Here is a 15,233-nt window from a genome sequence, read left to right on the forward strand (position 1 = left end):
CTATATGTATATACTGTAAGTCACTGTGTGTGTGTGTGACTGTATAACTATATACTAACACTCACTGCTATATGTATATACTGTAAGTCACTGTGTGTGTGTGTGACTGTATAACTATATACTAACACTCACTGCTATATGTACATACTGTAAGTCACTGTGTGTGTGTGACTGTATAACTATATACTAACACTCACTGCTATATGTATATACTGTAAGTCACTGTGTGTGTGTGACTGTATAACTATATACTAACACTCACTGCTATATGTATATACTGTAAGTCACTGTGTGTGTGTGACTGTATAACTATATACTAACACTCACTGCTATATGTATATACTGTAAGTCACTGTGTGTGTGTGTGACTGTATAACTATATACTAACACTCACTGCTATATGTATATACTGTAAGTCACTGTGTGTGTGTGTGACTGTATAACTATATACTAACACTCACTGCTATATGTATATACTGTAAGTCACTGTGTGTGTGTGACTGTATAACTATATACTAACACTCACTGCTATATGTATATACTGACAGAGACTGTGTGTGTGTGACTGTATAACTATATACTAACACTCACTGCTATATGTATATACTGTAAGTCACTGTGTGTGTGTGTGACTGTATAACTATATACTAACACTCACTGCTTTATGTACATACTGTAAGTCACTGTGTGTGTGACTGTATAACTATATACTAACACTCACTGCTATATGTACATACTGTAAGTCACTGTGTGTGTGTGTGTGTGTGACTGTATAAACTATATTACTAACACTCACTGCTATATGTATATACTGTAAGTCACTGTGTGTGTGTGACTGGTATAACTATATACTAACACTCACTGCTTTATGTATATACTGTAAGTAACTGTGTGTGTGACTGTATAAACTATATACTAACACTCACTGCTATATGTATATACTGTAAGTCACTGTGTGTGTGTGACTGTAAAAACTATATACTAACACTCACTGCTATATGTATATACTGTAAGTCACTGTGTGTGGTTGTGTGTGACTGTATAACTATATACTAACACCTCACTGCTATATGTATATACTGTAAGTCACTGTGTGTGTGTGTGACTGTATAACTATATACTAACACTCACTGCTATATGTATATACTGTAAGTCACTGTATGTGTGTGACTGTATAACTATATACTAACACTCACTGCTATATTTATATACTGTAAGTCACTGTGTGTGTTGTGACTGTAATAACTATATACTAACACCACTGCTATATGTATATACTGTAAAGTAACTGGTGTGTGTGTGTGACTGTTATGAACTATATACTAACAACTCACTGCTATATGTAAATACTGTAAGTCACGTGTGTGTGGTGTGTTTGTGTATGACCTGTATAACTATATACTAACACTACACTGCTATATGTTTATACTGTAAGTCACTGTGTGTGTGTGTGACTGTATAACTATATACTAACACTCACTGCTATATGTATATACTGTAAGTCACTGTGTGTGTTGACTGTATAACTATATACTAACACTCACTGCTATATGTTTATACCTGTAAGTCACTGTATGTGTGTGACTGTATAAACTTTATACTAACTACTCACTGCTAATGTACATACTGTAAGTCTCTGTGTGTGTGGTGACTGTATAACTATATACTAACACTCACTGCATATGTATATACTGTAATTCACTGTGTGTGTGTGACTGTATAACTATATACTAACACTCACTGCTATATGTATAATACTGTAAGTCACTGTGTGTGTGTGTGTGACTGTATAACGTATATACTAACACTCACTGCTATATGTATATACTGTAAGTCACTGTGTGTGTGTTGACTGTATAACTATATACTAACACTCACTGCTATATGTATATACTGTAAGTCACTGTGTGTGTGTGACTGTATAACTATATACTAACTACTCACTGCTATATGTATATACTGTAAGTCACTGTGTGTGTGTGACTGTATAACTATATACTAACACTCACTGCTATATGTATATACTGTAAGTCACTGTTGTGTGTGTGACTGTATAACTATATACTAACACTCACTGCTATATGTATATACTGTAAGTCACTGTGTGTGTGACTGTATAACTATATACTAACACTCACTGCTATATGTATATACTGTAAGTCACTGTGTGTGTGTGACTGTATAACTATATACTAACACTCACTGCTATATGTATATACTGTAAGTCACTGTGTGTGTGTGACTGTATAACTATATACTAACACTCACTGCTATATGTATATACTGTAAGTCACTGTGTGTGTGTGTGTGACTGTATAACTATATACTAACACTCACTGCTATATGTATATACTGTAAGTCACTGTGTGTGTGTGTGACTGTATAACTATATACTAACACTCACTGCTATATGTATATACTGTAAGTCACTGTATGTGTGTGACTGTATAACTATATACTAACACTACTGCTATATGTACATACTGTGTGACTGTATAACTATATACTAACACTCACTGCTATATGTATATACTGTAAGTCACTGTGTGTGTGTGACTGTATAACTATATACTAACACTCACTGCTATATGTATATACTGTAAGTCACTGTGTGTGTGTGACTGTATAACTATATACTAACACTCACTGCTATATGTATATATACTGTAAGTCACTGTGTGTGTGTGTGACTGTATAACTATATACTAACACTCACTGCTATATGTATATACTGTAAGTCACTGTGTGTGTGTGACTGTATAACTATATACTAACACTCACTGCTATATGTATATACTGTAAGTCACTGTGTGTGTGTGTGACTGTATAACTATATACTAACACTCACTGCTATATGTATATACTGTAAGTCACTGTGTGTGTGTGTGACTGTATAACTATATACTAACACTCACTGCTATATGTATATACTGTAAGTCACTGTGTGTGTGTGTGACTGTATAACTATATACTAACACTCACTGCTATATGTACATACTGTAAGTCACTGTGTGTGTGTATGATACTGTATAACTATATACTAACACTCACTGCTATATGTACATACTGTAAGTCACTGTGTGTGTGTGTGACTGTATAACTATATACTAACACTCACTGCTATATGTATATACTGTAAGTCACTGTGTGTGTGTGTGACTGTATAACTATATACTAACACTCACTGCTATATGTATATACTGTAAGTCACTGTGTGTGTGTGTGACTGTATAACTATATACTAACACTCACTGCTATATGTATATACTGTAAGTCACTGTGTGTGTGTGACTGTATAACTATATACTAACACTCACTGCTATATGTATATACTGTAAGTCACTGTGTGTGTGTGACTGTATAACTATATACTAACACTCACTGCTATATGTATATACTGTAAGTCACTGTGTGTGTGTGTGTGTGACTGTATAACTATATACTAACACTCACTGCTATATGTATATACTGTAAGTCACTGTGTGTGTGTGACTGTATAAACTATATACTAACACTCACTGCTATATGTATATACTGTAAGTCACTGTGTGTGTGTGTGACTGTATAACTATATACTAACACTCACTGCTATATGTATATACTGTAAGTCACTGTGTGAGTATGACTGTATAACTATATACTAACACTCACTGCTATATGTATATACTGTAAGTCACTGTGTGTGTGTGTGACTGTATAACTATATACTAACACTCACTGCTATATGTATATACTGTAAGTCACTGTGTGTGTGTGTGACTGTATAACTATATACTAACACTCACTGCTATATGTATATACTGTAAGTCACTGTGTGTGTGTGTGACTGTATAACTATATACTAACACTCACTGCTATATGTATATACTGTAAGTCACTGTGTGTGTGTGACTGTATAACTATATACTAACACTCACTGCTATATGTATATACTGTAAGTCACTGTGTGTGTGTGTGACTGTATAACTATATACTAACACTCACTGCTATATGTATATACTGTAAGTCACTGTGTGTGTGTGACTGTATAACTATATACTAACACTCACTGCTATATGTATATACTGTAAGTCACTGTGTGTGTGACTGTATAACTATATACTACACTCACTGCTATATGTATATACTGTAAGTCACTGTGTGTGTGTGTGACTGTATAACTATATACTAACACTCACTGCTATATGTATATACTGTAAGTCACTGTGTGTGTGTGTGACTGTATAACTATATACTAACACTCACTGCTATATGTATATACTGTAAGTCACTGTGTGTGTGTGTGACTGTATAACTATATACTAACACTCACTGCTATATGTATATACTGTAAGTCACTGTGTGTGTGTGACTGTATAACTATATACTAACACTCACTGCTATATGTATATACTGTAAGTCACTGTGTGTGTGACTGTATAACTATATACTAACACTCACTGCTATATGTATATACTGTAAGTCACTGTGTGTGTGTGACTGTATAACTATATACTAACACTCACTGCTATATGTATATACTGTAAGTCACTGTATGTGTGTGACTGTATAACTATATACTAACACTCACTGCTATATGTATATACTGTAAGTTACTGTGTGTATGACTGTATAACTATATACTAACACTCACTGCTATATGTATACACTGTAAGTCACTGTGTGTGTGTGTATGACTGTATAACTATATACTAACACTCACTGCTATATGTACATACTGTAAGTCACTGTGTGTGTGTGACTGTATAACTATATACTAACACTCACTGCTATATGTATATACTGTAAGTCACTGTGTGTGTGTGACTGTATAACTATATACTAACACTCACTGCTATATGTATATACTGTAAGTCACTGTGTGTGTGTGTGATACTGTATAACTATATACTAACACTCACTGCTATATGTATATACTGTAAGTCACTGTGTGTGTGTGTGACTGTATAACTATATACTAACACTCACTGCTATATGTATATACTGTAAGTCACTGTGTGTGTGACTGTATAACTATATACTAACACTCACTGCTATATGTATATACTGTAAGTCACTGTGTGTGTGTGTGACTGTATAACTATATACTAACACTCACTGCTATATGTATATACTGTAAGTCACTGTGTGTGTGTGTGTGACTATGACTGTAACTATATACTAACACTCACTGCTATATGTATATACTGTAAGTCACTGTGTGTGTGTGTGTGTGTGTATGACTGTATAACTATATACTAACACAAACTGCTATATGTATATACTGTAAGTCACTGTGTGTGTGTGTGACTGTATAACTATATACTAACACTCACTGCTATATGTATATACTGTAAGTCACTGTGTGTGTGTGACTGTATAACTATATACTAACACTTACTGCTATATGTATATACTGTAAGTCACTGTATGTGTGTGTGATAATGTAAGTCACTGTGTGTGTGTGTGACTGTATAACTATATACTAACACTCACTGCTATATGTATATACTGTAAGTCACTGTGTGTATGACTGTATAACTATATACTAACACTCACTGCTATATGTATATACTGTAAGTCACTGTGTGTGTGTGACTGTATAACTATATACTAACACTCACTGCTATATGTATATACTGTAAGTCACTGTGTGTGTGTATGATACTGTATAACTATATACTAACACTCACTGCTATATGTATATACTGTAAGTCACTGTATGTGTGTGACTGTATAACTATATACTAACACTCACTGCTATATGTATATACTGTAAGTCACTGTGTGTGTGGGACTGTATAACTATATACTAACACTCACTGCTATATGTATATACTGTAAGTCACTGTATGTGTGTGTGATAATGTAAGTCACTGTGTGTGTGTGTGACTGTATAACTATATACTAACACTCACTGCTATATGTACATACTGTAAGTCACTGTGTGTGTGTGACTGTATAACTATATACTAACACTCACTGCTATATGTATATACTGTAAGTCACTGTGTGTGTGTGTGTGTGACTGTATAACTATATACTTACACTCACTGCTATATGTATACACTGTAAGTCACTGTATGTGTGTGACTGTATAACTATATACTAACACTCACTGCTATATGTATATACTGTAAGTCACTGTGTGTGTGTGACTGTATAACTATATACTAACACTCACTGCTATATGTATATACTGTAAGTCACTGTGTGTGTGTGTATGACTGTATAACTATATACTAACACTCATTGCTATATGTATATACTGTAAGTCACTGTGTGTGTATGTGACTGTATAACTATATACTAACACTCACTGCTATATGTACATACTGTAAGTCACTGTGTGTGTGTGACTGTATAACTATATACTAACACTCACTGCTATATGTATATACTGTAAGTCACTGTGTGTGTGACTGTATAACTATATACTAACACTCACTGCTATATATGTATATACTGTAAGTCACTGTGTGTGTGTGTGACTGTATAACTATATACTAACACTCACTGCTATATGTATATACTGTAAGTCACTGTGTGTGTGTGACTGTATAACTATATACTAACACTCACTGCTATATGTATATACTGTAAGTCACTGTGTGTGTGTGACTGTATAACTATATACTAACACTCACTGCTATATGTATATACTGTACGTCACTGTGTGTGTGTGACTGTATAACTATATACTAACACTCACTGCTATATGTATACACTGTAAGTCACTGTGTGTGTGTGTGACTGTATAACTATATACTAACACTCACTGCTATATGTATATACTGTAAGTCACTGTGTGTGTGTGTGACTGTATAACTATATACTAACACTCACTGCTATATGTACATACTGTAAGTCACTGTGTGTGACTGTATAACTATATACTAACACTCACTGCTATATGTATATACTGTAAGTCACTGTGTGTGTGTGTGACTGTATAACTATATACTAACACTCACTGCTATATGTATATACTGTAAGTCACTGTGTGTGTGTGTGACTGTATAACTATATACTAACACTCACTGCTATATGTATATACTGTAAGTCACTGTGTGTTTGTGTGACTGTATAACTATATACTAACACTCACTGCTATATGTATATACTGTAAGTCACTGTGTGTGTGTGTGACTGTATAACTATATACTAACACTCACTGCTATATGTATATACTGTAAGTCACTGTGTGTGTGTATGACTGTATAACTATATACTAACAATCACTGCTATATGTATATACTGTAAGTCACTGTGTGTGTGTGTGACTGTATAACTATATACTAACACTCACTGCTATATGTACATACTGTAAGTCACTGTGTGTGTGTGTGACTGTATAACTATATACTAACACTCACTGCTATATGCATATACTGTAAGTCACTGTGTGTGTGTGACTGTATAACTATATACTAACACTCACTGCTATATGTACATACTGTAAGTCACTGTGTGTGTGTGTGACTGTATAACTATATACTAATACTCACTGCTATATGTACATACTGTAAGTCACTGTGTGTGTGTGTGACTGTATAACTATATACTAACACTCACTGCTATATGTATATACTGTAAGTCACTGTGTGTGTGTATGACTGTATAACTATATACTAACACTCACTGCTATATGTACATACTGTAAGTCACTGTGTGTGTGTATGACTGTATAACTATATACTAACACTCACTGCTATATGTATATACTGTAAGTCACTGTGTGTGTGTGTGTGTGACTGTATAACTATATACTAACACTCACTGCTATATGTATATACTGTAAGTCACTGTGTGTGTGTGTGACTGTATAACTATATACTAACACTCACTGCTATATGTATATACTGTAAGTCACTGTGTGTGTGTGTGACTGTATAACTATATACTAACACTCACTGCTATATGTACATACTGTAAGTCACTGTGTGTGTGTGTGACTGTATAACTATATACTAACACTCACTGCTATATGTATATACTGTAAGTCACTGTGTGTGTGTGACTGTATAACTATATACTAACACTCACTGCTATATGTATATACTGTAAGTCACTGTGTGTGTGTGTGACTGTATAACTATATACTAACACTCACTGCTATATGTATATACTGTAAGTCACTGTGTGTGTGTGGGACTGTATAACTATATACTAACACTCACTGCTATATGTATATACTGTAAGTCACTGTGTGTGTGTGTGACTGTATAACTATATACTAACACTCACTGCTATATGTATATACTGTAAGTCACTGTGTGTGTGTGTGTGACTGTATAACTATATACTAACACTCACTGCTATATGTATATACTGTAAGTCACTGTATGTGTGTGACTGTATAACTATATACTAACACTCACTGCTATATGTATATACTGTAAGTCACTGTGTGTGTGTATGACTGTATAACTATATACTAATACTCACTGCTATATGTACATACTGTAAGTCACTGTGTGTGTGTGTGACTGTATAACTATATACTAACACTCACTGCTATATGTACATACTGTAAGTCACTGTGTGTGTGTGACTGTATAACTATATACTAACACTCACTGCTATATGTATATACTGTAAGTCACTGTGTGTGTGTGTGACTGTATAACTATATACTAACACTCACTGCTATATGTATATACTGTAAGTCACTGTGTGTGTGACTGTATAACTATATACTAACACTCACTGCTATATGTACATACTGTAAGTCACTGTGTGTGTGTGTGACTGTATAACTATATACTAACACTCACTGCTATATGTATATACTGTAAGTCACTGTGTGTGTGTGTGACTGTATAACTATATACTAACAATCACTGCTATATGTATATACTGTAAGTCACTGTGTGTGTGTGACTGTATAACTATATACTAACACTCACTGCTATATGTATATACTGTAAGTCACTGTGTGTGTGTATGACTGTATAACTATATACTAACAATCACTGCTATATGTATATACTGTAAGTCACTGTATGTGTGTGTGTGACTGTATAACTATATACTAACACTCACTGCTGTATGTATATACTGTAACTCACTGTGTGTGTGTGACTGTATAACTATATACTAACACTCACTGCTGTATGTATATACTGTAAGTCACTGTGTGTGTGACTGTATAACTATATACTAACACTCACTGCTGTATGTATATACTGTAAGTCACTGTATGTGTGTGACTGTATAACTATATACTAACACTCACTGCTATATGTATATACTGTAAGTCACTGTGTGTGTGTGACTGTATAACTATATACTAACACTCACTGCTATATGTATATACTGTAAGTAACTGTGTGTGTGTGACTGTATAACTATATACTAACACTCACTGCTATATGTACATACTGTAAGTCACTGTGTGTGTATGGCTGTATAACTATGTACTAATACTCACTGCTATATATCTATACTGTAAGTCACTGTGTGTGTATGTGACTGTATAACTATATACTAACACTCACTGCTATATGCATATACTGTAAGTCACTGTGTGTGTGTGACTGTATAACTATATACTAACACTCACTGCTATATGTACATACTGTAAGTCACTGTGTGTGTGTGTGACTGTATAACTATATACTAATACTCACTGCTATATGTACATACTGTAAGTCACTGTGTGTGTGTATGACTGTATAACTATATACTAACAATCACTGCTATATGTATATACTGTAAGTCACTGTGTGTGTGTGACTGTATAACTATATACTAACACTCACTGCTATATGTACATACTGTAAGTCACTGTGTGTGTGTATGACTGTATAACTATATACTAACAATCACTGCTATATGTATATACTGTAAGTCACTGTATGTGTGTGTGTGACTGTATAACTATATACTAACACTCACTGCTGTATGTATATACTGTAACTCACTGTGTGTGTGTGACTGTATAACTATATACTAACACTCACTGCTGTATGTATATACTGTAAGTCACTGTGTGTGTGACTGTATAACTATATACTAACACTCACTGCTGTATGTATATACTGTAAGTCACTGTATGTGTGTGACTGTATAACTATATACTAACACTCACTGCTATATGTATATACTGTAAGTCACTGTGTGTGTGTGACTGTATAACTATATACTAACACTCACTGCTATATGTATATACTGTAAGTAACTGTGTGTGTGTGACTGTATAACTATATACTAACACTCACTGCTATATGTACATACTGTAAGTCACTGTGTGTGTATGGCTGTATAACTATATACTAATACTCACTGCTATATATCTATACTGTAAGTCACTGTGTGTGTATGTGACTGTATAACTATATACTAACACTCACTGCTATATGTATATACTGTAAGTCACTGTATGTGTGACTGTATAACTATATACTAACACTCACTGCTATATGTATATACTGTAAGTCACTGTGTGTGTGTGACTGTATAACTATATACTAACACTCACTGCTATATGTATATACTGTAAGTCACTGTGTGTGTGTGTGACTGTATAACTATATACTAACACTCACTGCTATATGTATATACTGTAAGTCACTGTGTGTGTGTGTGTGACTGTATAACTATATACTAACACTCACTGCTATATGTATATACTGTAAGTCACTGTGTGTGTGTGACTGTATAACTATATACTAACACTCACTGCTATATGTATATACTGTAAGTTACTGTGTGTGTGACTGTATAACTATATACTAACACTCACTGCTATATGTATATACTGTAAGTTACTGTGTGTGTGTGACTGTATAACTATATACTAACACTCACTGCTATATGTATATACTGTAAGTCACTGTGTGTGTGTGACTGTATAACTATATACTAACACTCACTGCTATATGTATATACTGTAAGTTACTGTGTGTGTGACTGTATAACTATATACTAACACTCACTGCTATATGTATATACTGTAAGTCACTGTGTGTGTGTGATACTGTAAGTCACTGTGTGTGTGACTGTATAACTATATACTAACACTCACTGCTATATGTATATACTGTAAGTCACTGTGTGTATGACTGTATAACTATATACTAACACTCACTGCTATATGTATATACTATATACTAACACTCACTGCTATATGTATATACTATATACTAACACTCACTGCTATATGTATATACTATATACTAACACTCACTGCTATATGTATATACTGTATACTAACACTCACTGCTATATGTATATACTGTATACTAACACTCACTGCTATATGTATATACTGTATACTAACACTCACTGCTATATACTGTATACTAACACTCACTGCTATATGTATATACTGTAAGTTACTGTGTGTGTGACTGTATAACTATATACTAACACTCACTGCTATATGTATATACTGTAAGTCACTGTGTGTGTGTGATACTGTAAGTCACTGTGTGTGTGACTGTATAACTATATACTAACACTCACTGCTATATGTATATACTATATACTAACACTCACTGCTATATGTATATACTGTATACTAACACTCACTGCTATATGTATATACTGTATACTAACACTCACTGCTATATGTATATACTATATACTAACACTCACTGCTATATGTATATACTGTATACTAACACTCACTGCTATATGTATATACTGTATACTAACACTCACTGCTATATGTATATACTGTATACTATCACATATTACCCCTCTCAGCACATTGTCATTCTCTGTCTCCTTGGGTCAGATCACCGCCAGTCATCTCATCACATTCACCATCCGCTCTCTACCCATTTACCCTCCGATTGTTCTGGCCGGGATATTTGCAAACATAAGAAAAAAAAGAAGAAGAAGAGAAAGAGGCGGGGGTCCCTCCCATTAGACACACACGGGACTATACAAGAAGGGCCAGAGGAAGATGAGGACGAGGACACTGATGGAGAGAAAACACCAGACGAAGAGCCGGCAAAGGTGACTGATTAATGTTAGCGCAACTGCTAGGGACACGTTGTGTATAGATGTGACTTGTGTTATGTACGTGTGACTTGTGTTATGTACGTGTGACTTGTGTTATGTACGTGTGACTTGTGTTATGTACGTGTGACTTGTGTTATGTACGTCTCACACAGCTGGATAGGTACGTGTGACTTGTGTTATGTACGTCTCACACAGCTATATAGGTACATGTGACTTGTGTTATGTACGTCTCACACAGCTATATAGGTACATGGGACTTGTGTTATGTACGTCTCACACAGCTGGATAGGTACATGTGACTTGTGTTATGTACATCTCACACAGCTGGATAGGTACATGTGACTTGTGTTATGTACGTCTCACACAGCTGGATAGGTACATGTGACTTGTGTTATGTACGTCTCACACAGCTATATAGGTACATGTGACTTGTGTTATGTACGTCTCACACAGCTATATAGGTACATGGGACTTGTGTTATGTACGTCTCACACAGCTGGATAGGTACATGTGACTTGTGTTATGTACGTCTCACACAGCTGGATAGGTACATGTGACTTGTGTTATGTACATCTCACACAGCTGGATAGGTACATGTGACTTGTGTTATGTACGTCTCACACAGCTATATAGGTACATGTGACTTGTGTTATGTACGTCTCACACAGCTATATAGGTACATGGGACTTGTGTTATGTACGTCTCACACAGCTATATAGGTACATGGGACTTGTGTTATGTACGTCTCACACAGCTGGATAGGTACATGTGACTTGTGTTATGTACGTCTCACACAGCTGGATAGGTACATGTGACTTGTGTTATGTACGTCTCACACAGCTATATAGGTACATGTGACTTGTGTTATGTACGTCTCACACAGCTATATAGGTACATGGGACTTGTGTTATGTACGTCTCACACAGCTGGATAGGTACATGTGACTTGTGTTATGTACGTCTCACACAGCTGGATAGGTACATGTGACTTGTGTTATGTACATCTCACACAGCTGGATAGGTACATGTGACTTGTGTTATGTACGTCTCACACAGCTGGATAGGTACATGTGACTTGTGTTATGTACGTCTCACACAGCTATATAGGTACATGTGACTTGTGTTATGTACGTCTCACACAGCTATATAGGTACATGTGACTTGTGTTATGTACGTCTCACACAGCTATATAGGTACATGGGACTTGTGTTATGTACGTCTCACACAGCTGGATAGGTACATGTGACTTGTGTTATGTACGTCTCACACAGCTGGATAGGTACATGTGACTTGTGTTATGTACGTCTCACACAGCTGGATAGGTACATGTGACTTGTGTTATGTACGTCTCACACAGCTATATAGGTACATGGGACTTGTGTTATGTACGTCTCACACAGCTATATAGGTACATGGGACTTGTGTTATGTACGTCTCACACAGCTGGATAGGTACATGTGACTTGTGTTATGTACGTCTCACACAGCTGGATAGGTACATGTGACTTGTGTTATGTACGTCTCACACAGCTATATAGGTACATGTGACTTGTGTTATGTACGTCTCACACAGCTATATAGGTACATGGGACTTGTGTTATGTACGTCTCACACAGCTGGATAGGTACATGTGACTTGTGTTATGTACGTCTCACACAGCTGGATAGGTACATGTGACTTGTGTTATGTACATCTCACACAGCTGGATAGGTACATGTGACTTGTGTTATGTACGTCTCACACAGCTGGATAGGTACATGTGACTTGTGTTATGTACGTCTCACACAGCTATATAGGTACATGGGACTTGTGTTATGTACGTCTCACACAGCTGGATAGGTACATGTGACTTGTGTTATGTACGTCTCACACAGCTGGATAGGTACATGTGACTTGTGTTATGTACGTCTCACACAGCTGGATAGGTACATGTGACTTGTGTTATGTACGTCTCACACAGCTATATAGGTACATGTGACTTGTGTTATGTACGTCTCACACAGCTATATAGGTACATGGGACTTGTGTTATGTACGTCTCACACAGCTGGATAGGTACATGTGACTTGTGTTATGTACATCTCACACAGCTGGATAGGTACATGTGACTTGTGTTATGTACGTCTCACACAGCTGGATAGGTACATGTGACTTGTGTTATGTACGTCTCACACAGCTGGATAGGTACATGTGACTTGTGTTATGTACGTCTCACACAGCTATATAGGTACATGGGACTTGTGTTATGTACGTCTCACACAGCTGGATAGGTACATGTGACTTGTGTTATGTACGTCTCACACAGCTGGATAGGTACATGTGACTTGTGTTATGTACGTCTCACACAGCTGGATAGGTACATGTGACTTGTGTTATGTACGTCTCACACAGCTGGATAGGTAACCTGGTCTCCCCTTATCTCCTTTCCCAAGTTTTTTAAGAGAATGTTTATGTTACGGTTGCCTCCAGGCTGGCTGGAAGTTGGACCGTAGAAAAGGATGCTCCTAGCGTTCACCAAAGAATCATCAGCACCATAGTCAGCAATCCCTGTAGTGATATTAGCTGAAGCTGTCCCCTACAAACATGAGTCAAAGCTGCAAGTTAGAGGGTCAAAAATAGGTCTGATGTGCTGGAGCACACAGCCTCCTTTTTATTGAGGTTACATGCAAACAGGACACTCTCAGGGGGAGGCATAAAATCCCCCATCACACATTTGATATTAGATAGAGAGACACTCCCTTTGACAGGCCACAACATTTACTTCAGCAGATAACATTACACACAATAAAACAATGCAGTCCACCTTATCAATACTAGTCTGATTAGACAATGGGAAAGTTGATCACTAAACCTAATTAGAGCTAATCCCAGCAGACTTGTATTTAGAATAGGTTTCTTGAAGCTGAACAAAATTTAACTCTTAATGGCACACAATGAAACTGAACCAAGTGGGAGAAAGCCAGGGACAAGTCATTTCACAGGTCTGGGGACATAGGCTTAAAGGGGCATTGTTCATCAAAGTCACAATATGTCCCCAGATGGTTCTTAAAGGGCCACACACACCCAACAAAAGTCAATATACTCTCAGGGGCACAATCTTCCAGGGGCCATAGTCATGAGGAAGGAGGCTGGCAAATAGGCTTCTCCAAAATCCAGGGAAGCAGGGCAATTTTCCATTTAAAGGGCCAGTTACACATAGCAGTTTGTAACATATCTCCCCTTTTGGAGGGAGACTAACCAGGCACCTGACCTTCTGTCGGTCAGTGCCTAAGTTAGTCTCGCAA

General features: G+C 36.1%; 1 protein-coding gene across 1 annotated transcript in view; it reads left to right on the plus strand.

Moving 5' to 3' along the window:
- The window catches only part of SLC4A2 (solute carrier family 4 member 2), a gene marked incomplete in the record, with an annotated part of 556,511 nt that overhangs the window by 154,851 nt on the left and 386,427 nt on the right, over nucleotides 1-15,233 (plus strand). The window contains 1 exon segment of the mRNA XM_053713254.1: nucleotides 11,723-11,946. Coding sequence (XP_053569229.1) covers nucleotides 11,723-11,946 — 224 coding nt within the window.

Source organism: Bombina bombina, chromosome 5, assembly GCF_027579735.1.
Source record: "Bombina bombina isolate aBomBom1 chromosome 5, aBomBom1.pri, whole genome shotgun sequence".
In the NCBI taxonomy this organism is placed as follows: domain Eukaryota; kingdom Metazoa; phylum Chordata; class Amphibia; order Anura; family Bombinatoridae; genus Bombina; species Bombina bombina.